This window comes from Marmota marmota, unplaced genomic scaffold (genome assembly GCF_001458135.2).
Source record: "Marmota marmota marmota unplaced genomic scaffold, marMar, whole genome shotgun sequence".
Classification (NCBI taxonomy): domain Eukaryota; kingdom Metazoa; phylum Chordata; class Mammalia; order Rodentia; family Sciuridae; genus Marmota; species Marmota marmota.
In genome coordinates this window covers 16,872,541-16,886,436 of record NW_026000026.1, presented here as the reverse complement: position 1 = coordinate 16,886,436, position 13,896 = coordinate 16,872,541, and the positions used below count along the sequence as shown (strand labels likewise).

The window sequence follows — 13,896 nt, the reverse complement described above, 5'->3', positions numbered from 1 at the left end:
CCCCCCCCCACCCACATGGGTGATATCTGAGGAGGAGAAAAGCAGCCCCTGCCCCTGGGGAGCTGGTCTTGCACTCAGAGCCGGGTCTTGGTGCTCTGTGCTGATCACAGTGTCACAGAACACCAGCATGAGACAAGGCGGCTCTGAGATCATGATGGAGAGAGAGGAAAGCAAGAACATTCTGTGGTCACGGCTCAACAAGGACAGCCATGTGGGCACTGTCCAAGCCAAAAAATGACCGGGTGCCCCCACCCCACGCTGGCTGGCTGATGTGAGTGCCTAGTGATCTTTGCCAGTCGGCTTCCCTTCCCACAGTTAATATTAGGATGCCCGACCACGCCACTTCCTGTGGTGTCCATTCTGGAACGGCGCCTCGCATTCTCAAACTCTTTTGCACAACACTCATCACAGCTCCTGTCCTACGGGTCCTTTCTTTCTTTTTTTTTGCGTGGGGGGATACCAGGGATTGAACTCAGGGGCACTCAACCACTGAGCCTCATCCCCAGCCCTATTTTGTATTTTCTTTAGACATACGGTCTCACTGAGTTGCTTAGCACCTCACCATTGCTGAGGCTGGCTTTGAACTTACGATCCTCCTGCCTCAGCCTTCGGAGCTGCTCGGATTACAGGCATGGGCCACGGCGCCTGCCTTCCTATGGGTCCTTTCTGACACCCTCTTCCTCAGGTGCCCTCAGTTCCCCAAGGACCTCACTGCACAAGTAACACCCCCAACCTGCCTAACCCCAGGTGTGTTCCTGCTGCTGTGTGGCTGGTGCATTGAGCTGAGCACTGAAGGATGAGCAGGGGCCAACTGACCATGGCAAGGCAGCAGCAGGTGCAGAGCCCCTGGGAGGGAGGGAGGTCATTGTGTTCTAGAACTTGAAGGGGGACTCCCCAGAGCAGAGATGAGGGGGTGGGGGACACAGAATGTGGATTGAGAGATGGGTCGGGTGCTCAGTCCAGGTCTCCCAGACCCCAGGCCAGAACCTGAGTGTTACTTTAAGTCAGTGGAAGTGCTCTGGAGGCGTTTTAAAGATGGCCGAGCCAGCGCCAGCATCACGATACAGGGCTGGGAACGCTTGTCCCTGGAGGCCTCCCGTCATCCTCGAGGACAAGCCTCATGGATTTTAGGATGGAGTGATCACCTGGTGCCTACTGCAGAGTGACACCCTGTGGCTCCAACCCATGCTCCTGGCCACAAAGCTCAGGCTCCCTGAGCTAGTGGGAGGCTCAAGTGCCGTGACCACAAGCCACAGGCTTCTTACTCCCACAGGCGACCCGCCTCCTTCTCCCCACGTAGGACCTGGATTCCTAGCTAGAACTGAGGGTACCCCCCATGTCCTCTTGGCTGGGTCCTCCCACCTGTTGGGTTGGCCCTGCCGAGTGAAGAGGGTCTCCTTCTCTGGAGCTAAGCCTTTCTGAGTGATGACCCCCATGGCGAGACGTCAGAACACAGAGCTTCCAAGAAGAGCTCCCCTCCTCCCTGAGGCCGAGGCATGCCTGTCCACTTCGCTTACCTGTCTGCCCCACTATCTGCAGCAGGCCCTGTCAGCTACCAAGCCTCCCTTCTCTCCCCCCGGCTCGACTGCCTCCATGGAGATAATTGGATGTGATATGCCCCGGGGTGCAGCAAAACCAGGCCCGGGGATTGCTGATCAGGCAGTTCTGGGCAGGTGCTTCAGGGCACCGCGAGGGCCAATCTCCTCTGTGAGCCGTCCAGCCCACCAGGATATTCCCTGCCTCTGTCCACTGCTGTACTCTGTGCAGGTGAGACTCCAGAGTCTTCACCAAGGAGACTCCCGGTACCCAGGACTGTCATTCATTTTTCTTGTCAAGAAATACTTCTTGCCCACTAACTACACCCATGAATCAGGGGACAGGCAGGGCTTTGCAGAAGGCAAGCAGACTGGAGTGTTTGGATATTTTTACTGAAAATCGTTTTACCACTCCAGGTCTCAGTGAATTTTTCTGAAAACACCTTAGAGAACAATACGCCCTTCAGGTGAGGGGTGGGGAGGGATTAAACTCCACCAGGGCGGCATGGGGAACTTCTCTGGCTGATGGAATGCTTAGGTATCCTGATCACGTTGGTGTTCACAGGATTCTGTGTCTTTGTTCAAACCCACGTCATGGTGCACCCCTTAAAAATAAATTTTAAAGATTCTAAATATTAAAAAATGAAAAGATAACACAACCTGTAGGATTGTGTGATGATTACTGATTATATGAGATAGTGCCCAGGCACCAGGCAGAGGCACACAGTAGGTGTTCAGAGACTCTTCTGTCCCATGCCTTCCCAAGGGTGTGACCTTGAGTGTTTGTGGACTACTCCAGAGGGTACTCTGTACCCATTGAAATGAAATGTCCAGTTTATTGTCCCAAGAGCAAAGTTGGAACTCTGCCATGTCCATCTTGGTTTGTCTCAGACTAAAATGGTTCTTGGGGTGCAGAACTTTCAATTTTAAAATTGGATCATTCATGGGAAACTGGGACAAGTTGGCTACTCTAGATATAGGAACATCGTAGATGTAACTATAGACATAATATCCATGAAGAGGAAGAGAGTTTCGTGATCTCTTGGGAATCAAAGGTGTGCTCTCAATAGAGGGCCATGAGATCATTCAACAACCACATTGGCTGGAGTCTGTGGTCATGGTAGATGGTAAGGGCCACCATGGACAGCTGTATAGGTTGTGGCCAATTCAAGGACACCATATCTAAGGAAGCACTCTGTACCTGGCATTCATTGTAGATATCAATATATATTATAAACATTCTCTGGAAAATGACAGTCTGGTTCCTGGAGACAAGTGCACCTTTGGCTATTTCACTCCAATGTGCTGTATGAGTTAGAATGGCCTTGGCAGAGGCCAGGCTCACCACGAATGATACCTTCTGTCCTGAAAAGCACATGCCTGCCTTAGGGATTATAAATGTGGGCAGAGAAGGCAGGAGAGGATGACTAATGGCTTCTACTCTGAGTGGCATCAGGAGAGCAAATATTATTGCGTACCATGTCACTAAATAGACAGTAATTTATGAGTTCGGATGGTGAAGCTGAGTAGAAAATCAGATTGCGGCAAGATGTGGGTATTTGTCTGTGACAGGGCTCGGATAGAGGCAGAACCGTTGAGTGCATGTTGGTGTTTGGAGCCACAATGCAGCCTTCAAAAGTCCCACTGAAAAGCCAACAGGTTACTTTTAAATGACAGGTTTTTTGGCCAGTGATTCTCAAACTTTGGTAGGCATCCAGATTTCTTAGAGAATTTGGTAGAATGCAGAGGCTCAGGCCCTACCTCGCATCAACAAGCCCATGGCTTGGTGTCTGGCAACAGCTCGGAGGCTGGTCTCCACCTGGGAGACTCAACCCACAGGGTAAAGGGAGAGCGGGAGTCTTTCTGGGTTGGCCTCTTTCTTCAAGAGATGTTGCCTTTCTCTGGATAGAATTGTTCTTTTCTAAAATGTGTTTTATTATCCATTGACAAGGTACCTGCTTATGGGATACAGTATGACATTCAACACACGGATACAATGTTTCATAATCAGATCAGGGTCATTGCAATATCTGTCACCTCAGACCTATCATTTCTTTGTGCTGGGAATAGTCAAAATCCTCTCCACTGGCTGTTGTGAGATATACGATTAGTTGCTGTCGACTCTAGTTATCCTGCTGTGCTAGGGAATGTTGGAAATTATTCTTCCTAGACAACTGCACCCTGTGCCCATTGCCCATCCCTCCCTCCCCCAAGCCTTTGCCAAGGCTCTGAGCACCACTATTCTATTCTCTACACTTTCAATATCAACTTTTTAGATTCCACATACCAGTGAGAATCTGTGGTATTTATCTTTCTGTGCCTGAATTATTTCATTTAGCCTAGTGTTCTTCAGTTTCATCCTCATTACTGCAAATGACTCTTTCATTTTTCATGGATGAGTAGTATTCCACTGAGCATATGCACCACATTTTCTTTATCCGCTCGTCTATTCATGGACACCAGGGTTGGTTCCTTCTCTTGGCTATTGCAAACAGTGCTGCAGTAAGAATGTGAGTACAGATGTCTCTTCAATACACCGATTCCAGTTTCTTGGATACGTACCCAGTAGTAGGATAGCTGGATCGTGTGGTAGTTTTATTTCTAGTTTTTTGAAGAGCCTCCATACTATTTTATACAATGGCTGCACTAATTTGCGTTTCCACCAACGGTATCTCTTCTGTCTCTTCTGCCGGCATTTGTCATTTTATTGCCTTTTGGATAACAGTCCTTCTAATTGGGGTGAGGAGAGAGCTCACTGGGGTTGTGATTTGCATTTTGGATGGACCTCTTCCTAATCACTTAAAAGTTTCTCACCAGCACTTTATAACTCAATTAACATTTCATATTTATCTGCTATTTCCCTGATGCTTCAGGGAAGAGAAATGAGTAAGACTATCCCTGCTTTCCAGCTTACCGGAAAAGCTCACACGAGGGTCCCGTGTCCCTTGAAGCTCGGAGCCCAGGATCTAGGTGGTCTATCCAGCATAGCTTTCTGCTCATTACCGCCAGTCCGTGTGGTGGGATGCGTGAAATTCCGTGTGACTATTTCTGGGCCCACAACTCTTATTAAACTTGAAATTGTCCAGGGATCAGAGGTATGGATTGTCAGAGGTCACGAAGACGACCTTGTTAACTCTGCTCCGGGACACGGCAAGGGGTGTAAGAGTCCCATTTTTCTCTCTAACTCCATCCCTTTTCACTGATGTCCTTTGAAGCCCTGGCTGCAGCATTTCACTTTCCCATGCTCCTGAGCTTTGTGCGTGTGCCCCCCTCTCTCTGCTCACGCGCTCTCCCTCTGCCTCATTCCCTACTTGTCTTCAACTCAAGTGTCTTATCTTCTGTGAAGCTTCAGATGATCTTGACAATAAGGAGGGACCCAAAGCAAAAATAAGCAACAATAACAACCTGCCTATTCCCTCATCTGTGTGTCTCTACGGAATTTTAACTAGAGTTTTGTTCCTGAATCAGGTAGTATAGTGAGGTCACGTGCTTCCTTTAAAGGAAAGTCTTTGTTTTCTTAGCCACTTGAGTGACTAGAAGAGTGTAAGGTACACAATAGGTACTTAATTAATGTTTCTGGCCAGGTGAGTGCTTAAAGTGAAGCATATACCATCAGGCTTCAACAGTCCATGCTAACAAATAGTTCAGAGAAGATGAAACTGGGCCCCAGTAAAGAGAGAGAGTCTTGCCCATGGCCACTCAGAATCTCAGGAGAGGGTGGAGCACCAGGTGTAGTCTCATGGTCAGGGGTTCTCCTATGACATCCCTTGAAAATTGCTCACTCAGGTTCCTGTTTTAAGTAGGGAAAGTCCTGTCTGCTGGACTTTAACAGGATTAGAAGTAGCCTGATGAAGATCATCCTGTCTCCCACGGGAGCTCTTTCCCTAGCCTGAAACCACGTGGGTTACGGATGCTTTTTGGCCACTCTCTGAAGAAGGCCCATTTTCTTCTTCTTTTAATCCAGGGGAGGTGAAATAAAACGAGCAGATGGAGCCCGGGTCTTCCATTTTGGTCATTATGAGTTTCCAGGGTTGAAGCACAGCCATGATTTTCCCGTTCATGATTTGGGCACCTGCCGCCAATTTCTCACGCCCCTCCCAGAACCACTCTCTTCTGCAAATTGAGAACTGGACCGTGATCCCTGTGGGGTCACCTGCAGGGGGATGCTCCTTGACTCCATTACTGATGGAGAAGAAAGAATGTGGAGGGGGGAAGCAGGGGTGTTCTCTGCCCCTGCTCAGGCACCTCTGGGCAGAGAAGGGGGTGCATCTGCAAGGTCACGCCCCACCAGGAGGCTGCCTGCCGCCATCATCCACAGGCGACCAAGAGCAAGATGGCAGCCTCGCCCCTCCACAGCCATCCACATGGCGTGTCCGCCCAGAGCTGGAAAGTGAACAAATGTTTGCTCTTCATTAGGCGGCATCATATTCCTCACAGCTGTTCCTTGTTGCCTTAAATAGTCCTAATGGAGCTATAATAACCAGACACCTTCTGGTCGCTCTACTGGGCTCGTTCCATTCATTACGATGACAGGCTGTCCGCGTTGGACTGGGATTAACATGCTTCCTTCCTCCTCTTTATCATGAAGTCACCTTTTCCTGTTCTGCCTCATCTTCCCCAAACCTGCTGCTCTTCTCACCATGATGGTTGGGCTCACAGGGCCCCCAGAGAACCCCGTTCTCCGGCCCACATCTGTGAGCATGAGGTGACACACAGAGGGTGTGGGTTTTATAACCCGGGAAGGTTGGGGTATTTGGGGCTGGGAGAAGTAAGATGGGCAAGAGTTTAGATCACATCACGCCCCTGGACTTGAATGTGGCTGAGATCCATCATCTAGAGTGGATTAGAGGGTCAGCAAATAGAGCAGGCCAGAAGATGGTTCTGTGGACACAGACGCGGCACATGCTGGGGACTGCTGTCCTTAGACCAGTGGCTCTCAACTTTAAGAGCATGTTGTAATCAACTGGAGAGCTCAGAGAACACTGATCCCTGGGTCTCAGGCCTAGTGATTCTGATTTAATTAGTCTGAATTGTGGCCTGGGCTTCGGTGTTTTTAAAACTTCCTGCCCAGTGATTCCAATAGGCAGTCAAGACCAAAAACCCCTGACCAAGACCCAGATCCACAGGCAGGTGAAGCTGATTTGCCTTACTTAGGTCTCCTGGAGTTCCTAGGAGCCTAAAGACCTCAGACAATCACAGTGGCTAGAACTCGAGATTTGACCATGTGGGTACTAGCCCGAGAGTAGGGTCCCACTGTCTGTGGGAAGGAGCCCCAGCTGGCCTGGCCAATAGATTCCTGTTTAGATTCTTAGAATATCATTGATAGAAGGGATCTCTGGATCACCTGGACCCCTTAACCTCATTTGTAAATACAGAACTGAGGCCCAGATACTGGAAGTGACCCTATTTTAGATCAACCAGAAACTCAATGAAAGCAACAGAACTCGAATCCAGGCATTTTGATTCTCAATTCAGGACGATTCATGTATTAATTCAAACAGTTGAACTTAAAATATATATCGAGACACTCAAGTTTTCATGCCAAAGAGAACAAGCTGATTTTATGGTGCTACATGCAGAGAGCGTCTGTGGGCTTGTCTGGGCTCTGAGCCCAGTCTCCTGCTGTGGACAGTCCTATCTTTTCCTTGAATTACTGTCCTGGCTGCCTACCTGCCTCTGGTATCTCTGCCCTGATCTCCAACAGATTGAAAATGCAAATCTTCTTTTAAAATCTTTCTCCTTTCTATGGCCCCTGTGGCTCCTAGAATAAAACCCAAATTCCTGAGCCTGCCAAATGCTCCCCTAGCCCCTCAGGTGGCCCCTGCTAACGGCTTCGGCCCCCTCTCCCTCCACGCTCCCTACCAAATCTCATACATCAAGCAGTTTCAGATTCTCCTACCTCAACCCGCTGCACACATGCTCATGTTGTAGCTTGTTCTAGTTCCTCTGCCCTGAAAATCCTTCCCTTCTTTCTTTGGTTATTCTTATTTCTTGAGCTTTGGTTGAGGCTCTGTGTCTTCCAGAAAGTCTCTGCCTATCTACCTTTCCGTTAGGCCTAATGCACCAACCCCTGCACAGTCATCTAATTCTGGCTAGACCTCTATCATGGCATTTTGTCAAGAAATTAAAACTATCAGTTTATAGGCCTGCTTCTGAGAGCAGGCTCCAAGTTCCCCATCAGGCAAGGCCTCTGCTTATTGCATTTCCTGTTTCTAGAACCCCCTACAGTGCATCTTCCTTAAAGTTGAAATTCTGAAAAGTTTGTCCCTTGGTCCTTTTTACATGCATGGTGACCTCCTCCTGTCATGTGACTTTAATATTATCAGTATGCCAAGGATTCCCAAAATTTGCTCTCCAGCCAGGCTTCCTTCCCAATTCCAAACCCACACAGCCAACTCCTGTGGCCTACACTAAGGTATTTAGTCTACACTGCAAGCTCGGTTCACACTGAGCTCCTGATGGCTCCAACTCTGTGCCACTGAAGTTTTCCATCTCTGTTGATGGCAAGTCCGCCTTCCAGTGGCTCAGGTACCAGCTCTGGAGCCATTCTGGGCTCTTTGACTCACGTGCCCTGTATTAGGAAATCTTGTTGGCTCTATCTTTAACATAGACGCAGACTCCAGCCGTTGTTTGCCACCCCTCCGCCGTGCCTGGCCCATGTCACTGTGGTCTCTACCTGGGTCACTGCAGTGTCCTGGCCATTGGCCTCCCTGCTTTTATCCTTGCTTCCCCCCTGCCCTGTTCTCAACAGGGTGGTTAGAAAAGCCTTCCAACAGAAGGTCAGATCATTAGCTCTGAAACTCTGCAGTGTCTTTCCATTCCACTCAGAGTAAACGCCCAAGTCTTTACAAAGGCTTCTAATGCACGATGGCAGCAGAGGCCTCTTTGTTTCAGTTTAATTTTCTATTGCCTTTACCTTGCTTCCTCTACTCCTGCCAGCCCCGCCTCTTGGCTTCTGCTCCTGCAGGCCAGGCATGACCCGGAACTCTTGTCTGTCTTCCACCATCATCTCATTAAGGGCTGCCCTTCCGCCCCGTTTAGCAGTGGGACCGCCTTCACTTGGTGTTCCTGGGGCACACGGTGTCCCTTTCTTTCTCTGCTCTTTCTTTTCCCATGGTAGCTGTGGAAGGCTGTGCTATGCAGAGATCATATTTTCCAACATCTTCTATTTTGTATCTTCTTCCAGAATCTGGCCATCAGCTCTTCTCATCAAGAGATGGAATCTGGTTCCTCTCTCCTAGAATGGAGGAAGTCTCTACTTGCTTACAAGTAGATAGAATGTGCTAGAAATGGTGCAGTGCCAAGTTCAAGTATAAATCACAAAAAGTGATGCATTTTTTAACTGTGTCAGCTGGGAGGCTCCATTGGAGCTATGAGCCATCATGTATAAAGTCCACCTATGGTGAGGCTACCTTGCTGTCAGGAAGCCCTGGCCACCTGAAGGGGCCATGTGTAAGTATTCCAGTGGCCTACATCGGCCTGGGAATGAGGACACTTTTGGAAGATTTCAGCCCCCCAGCCTTGGAGCCTTCCCAGTCAAGGATCTGACATTACAGATTGGAGACAGATTCTGCTGTTGAAATTCCTAACCCATACAACCAATGACTGCAATAAATCAATTATTTTATGTTGCTCAGTTTGAGACAGTCTGTAACACAGCAAGTGGTATTTTTCACTAACACACCACATTCTCTAATATACATATTTTTAAAATTCGTGCTTATTTCCTAATTCCCTTGGAAAAGAATATCAGCTTCGTGAGGGCAAGGATCTTTTCTTTGTTCACCATCATACGGCAAATATGCAGAATAGTCCTTGGAGATAGTAAATATTTACCAAACGAACGTGTAAGTGATCATGCCACTGAATTAAATTTTAGAAGACACAGCTCACAGAAGCTGGGGGGTGCCTAAGATGTCAACTTGTCAATCCCACTCATTTGTACAGAAAAACAGAGCAGGATGGGTCAGTGGCAAGCCACAGACTACACCGAGCAGGTCAGTATGAGAGCCACGCTGGCAGCTTGGGAGTCTTTTATCTATACAGATCTGTGACTTGTGCTCAGGATAAATCCTAGATATCACTGGAACCTTTATAGTCAGAGCAAAACCCAGCTGAACTCCAACAACGTGAACTTTCACAGTGTAGAAACTAGCACAGGTTCATTAAGTGAAGTTTCCAACTAACACTCAGTTACTCAGAAAACGCAGTTACCTAGAAGCTGGGCATTCTAGCAGGCTGATTAATATAATTTGAACTAATTGAGGGCAAGGGTAGACTCCTTAGAGATAATTTGGGTTGAGGTTCAAATGATGAAACAACACGTATTATTCGCTTCACAGTAAGAGAAGTTCATTTCTGTGCTAGAAAGTTGGGAAGATGCAAAGAGGGGTAAAGAAGAGATTTTTGAAAGGCAATCTACCCCACAGAGATGGGTGCTTTTAAAAAACATTCTGAGAATGAGATCAAATTATGTTATGTGCACATGCAAATATGGCATAATGAATCCCACTGTTGGGTATAATTCCAATGTACCAATAAAAAATAAACAAATGAAGAAAAAAGGAAAAAAAATAACATTCTGGAAAGAAATGTACCCAAGTACTCAAGTGCATTTGTATTTCTGATATCAATATTTAGATTACAAATATGATTTGTACAGAATATGTGTTTCTTAGCCTTTACCTGGGTGAACTCTGTTCTGAGAAACCACATATCTTCCTTAGTACTATTTGAAACTTTAAGATGAATTAATATGACAAATGACTTGGCACACCATCATAACATTGAATGTCTCTGCAAACAACACAGCATCTTCCTGACATTGACTCAATAAAGAGATTTGCATACATGTGTGTAAATGTGCACAGGTGGATTCCTTACATGAAGGTTGGGGCATTCATCTCTCTGGGAAACAAGACCTAAGAATGGGAGGTGAAGAGATCATCTCCTTCAACTCTTATTCTAACAATCTTCCAAAACTTGTATACTGAGTATAGAAAAAATGTTATCTTACTTAGACCATATTTGAAATTAACCGCTGGTTCTCCCAAGCTGGTAATTACTCACATCGTTGACATAAATGTTTTTGTTCTCATAAATATGTCAAATGTGTCCCTTACCACCATGTTTTATATTCTCATAAAGTTTTAGGAGCAGACAGGTCCTTAGGAATCACCTTATCCAAACTCTTCATTCAACCCATAAAGAATTTTAAAAGTCAGATAGCAAAATGATATGCTAAGATCACACAGTTTACCGTATTAGAATCCAGCTGTCTGGACTCCAATTTCAGCTCAATTTCATGACCTCACATGACTTCAGAAATATTGCTTTGTAAGCTCTTTCTCTGAATATAGCCCGAGAGATAAACTTAGTCTGCATTATCAAGAATGCCGAATGTGTGGCGTTTGAGTGTTCACTGCTCCCAGAGAAACTGAACTGAACATATCTGGGACACACACTGCATGTGACTAACAAAAAAAGAAAGAAAGAAAGGAAAAGAAAGATAAAAGAAAAAAGAAGGGAGGAAGGAAAGAGAAAGAAAGGGAAGAAAAGAAAAAGCAAGCAAATAAGAAAAAAATGAGTACATCTTTGACTCGGAGCTTGGCCCACAGAAGATGCTCAAGGGATTGAGAAGGAAGGAGGAGAGGGAGAGAGAGGAAAGGACAAGTGAAGGAAGACAGGCTTGTTTTCAAAGCTGGACGCAGCTGGATTCCCCCAGCAGCAGGAGAGGTGAAGAATCCCTCTTGGGGAGTGAGCTGCTCTTTGGTTCAGGAAAACATCTTAATGAGTTTTTCCTTCTGTTTTGTTTTACTTTCTGTTTATGGAAGGTGAGGTCTAATGGGCAAGGTCAAATGGGAAGGAGACAAAGAAAGCTAACTTGTTTCTGCATGATAAAGAAAATGTGGGAGTCTTTCCTTGGATGCTGGGGAGATGGTGGTTTGAAGAGTGGATAGAGACCTGTCAGACCAGGAACCTGGAAGGAAGTTCCAGTGAAGTGATGGCTAAGGAACTTAGAAGAACCAGAGACACTTGCTGCACTTTGCTGCAGCCCTTGTGTGTTATTCCCCAAGCTGCAGTAACGAGCCCCACCTGCCTGCAAGTCCTTGGTGTTAGAGATGCTTTGGGAGCAAGGAAAGGGATGCCTAATGCAGGGGTGGGGAGGAGGTGACAGTAGTCACCAGAGGTGAGGCTTCACTTCAGCTGGGAGTAGGGAGGACAGCACAGGAGCATGGACACTGGGCAAGAGGTGACCGTGGCAACAGGCATGCCAGAAATCACTGGCAGGAGAGATCTGCCGGCTTTTATACAACATGTGGGAAGGAGGCTTAAAGCATTGTATCTTTATACGAAAGGTGGAAGTGTAGACATGTTGTAGCTAATTGGCTTATGAGAGTGAGAGAGAGAGAGCAAGAGAGAATGAAAAAGGAAAGTGGAAGGAGATATCAGGATCTCTTAGCACAGCGCTTTTCAAATTTAACACCTCTCCTAACAGGCTGCAGCCTTTCCACCACGGTCCCGGGGGCCGCTGCTGCTGGTGGGGCCCACACTTCCAGAAGCAAGGCTTTAGCACCCAGGTCAGCCTGTGAGCCACCGGAAGCCTCCCCTCAGGCTGCTCTCTTACCTCGTATTCCTCCTTGAACCCGTAGCCCTGGCCTCTCTTCATCTGGGTGATGTGCTGCAGCAGGTCGGCCACCCGGATGGCGGGCTGGAACTGGTCCCTGGGGTAGCTCATCTCCACGGGGTCACAGGTCCGGTAGGGGTGAGTCTGGATGGTGAGGGTGGGCTGGGACAGCTCCCCACGGCTGCCATCTGCTTCAAAGAGAAGACGGGGAGCAGGCCATCACCTTGGGGACATTGTTCTCTGTCCTCCCTGCTTCCCCCGGTGTGGCCTGAGGGGGACAAAGGGACCTAACTGGGGACTCGACTGCTCAGGAGATGCAGGCTGTGGGGGAGACTCATAACCTAAAACAACAAGTGAACTAACGCACACGGCTACCATGGTTCATGCCAACCGCAAGAGTGCATCTGGATAGAGGGAAGACAGAGTTCCAGGTTGCCTGTCATCCCATCCTGTCCTAGTCCTTCCTCTAGGTGTCAGAGTGGGCTTTGGCCAAGCCAAAATATCGGGGTACTCTTCTGTGTAGGAAGCAGGGTGCCTACCAATAGTCTGCGATGCCTACCTGCAGGTGAGGAGAGCCTCTGGTGCCTGCAGACAGGGGCCACGGGTTGTGTCTCACCCAGGATGGTGAGGGTGGGCTGGGACAGTTCCCCACGCCTGCCATATGCACCTTTCTCCTTCTTCCCTGTGCCCTGATTTCTCTACTAGTTTGTTTCCTCTGGTGTCGGGGTTTTTAGCCCTCGTACCCTCCCGACCTGCGGGAGAGATGGGGAGAGCTCGCCCCGACCAGATCGAGCCAAGAAAGGAGAGGGCTGACTGACTGCCCCGCACCCAGCCCTCCCTCGCCGTTGGACAATCAGACACGTCAGGGAGACCAGTCAAAGCAGGAGCTCATTTATTGAGAAAACACACACAGCTAATATAATGTACAGGAGCCAATCAGGAAAAAGGTCAGCAGGGTGGGGAGTTCACGTGTACACCCATCCTACAGGCAGTAATGGGTGACACGAGCTGTCCACGAGGGCGGATGGGTTCTGAGCCTATTCTGGGGGTGTTCTGATTTTTTGTCACTACCCACGGTAACGCCTTCTGGATGATCGCCAGGTGCCATCTTAGCCACATGTGTGCGGCTCCAAGACCGGGAAGCGGGTAGCAGCCAGCAAGTTAGGTTTCCTCTTTCCTGATGCAACATGCCCCACATGTTACATCATGCCCTACACTCTGGACTGTACCCTGAGAGGAATTGGAGCCAGTCTGGACCCCCAGGAGCTAGTAGTGTCCCTGACACTCCAGCTATAGGCTCTGCAACAGCAACCACCATCTTCCTATCATCTAGTTTCCCCCTTAACACTGCTGGTCCATGAATGTCCCTGATCACCTTGCAGGGAGGGCAGCTGAACCTCTTCCTTTGTCCTGCCAGCCGCTCCCTCCTACCTAGATCCTATGTCTCATGTCCTTCATAAAACCTCTCCTCAATACGAGTTCTACTCCCTCCCATAAGAATCTTTACACCCAATGAGTTGCTGTAACTACCACCTGTTAGTGTGATCACTCTCCAAACGGTGCCTGCTCAGGCTGGGTTTGAATTCCTCTGTTCCCTTGGATGCAGTTTCTGCCCCCCCCACCCCAGCTTCTCTCCAGGCAGCCCTGCCAGCCTTTCAGTTCATCTTCCCCATAACCATCGAGGCTGGGTCCCGCCAGCTCCTCTCAGACATGGACAGTCTCTGCCCTGGGCCT

The 13,896-nt window shown here is 48.3% G+C and overlaps 1 protein-coding gene across 5 annotated transcripts in view; it reads right to left on the bottom strand.

Moving 5' to 3' along the window:
• The window catches only part of Ptprt (protein tyrosine phosphatase receptor type T), a 783,764-nt gene that overhangs the window by 66,675 nt on the left and 703,193 nt on the right, over positions 1–13,896 (bottom strand). For 4 of the 5 annotated variants that reach the window (XM_048810928.1, XM_048810929.1, XM_048810931.1 and 1 more), the window contains one exon: positions 12,163–12,353. In XM_048810928.1, coding sequence (XP_048666885.1) covers positions 12,163–12,353 — 191 coding nt within the window. The remainder of the gene's footprint in view (positions 1–12,162; positions 12,354–13,896) is intronic. The other variant, XM_048810927.1, reaches the window with a different exon arrangement.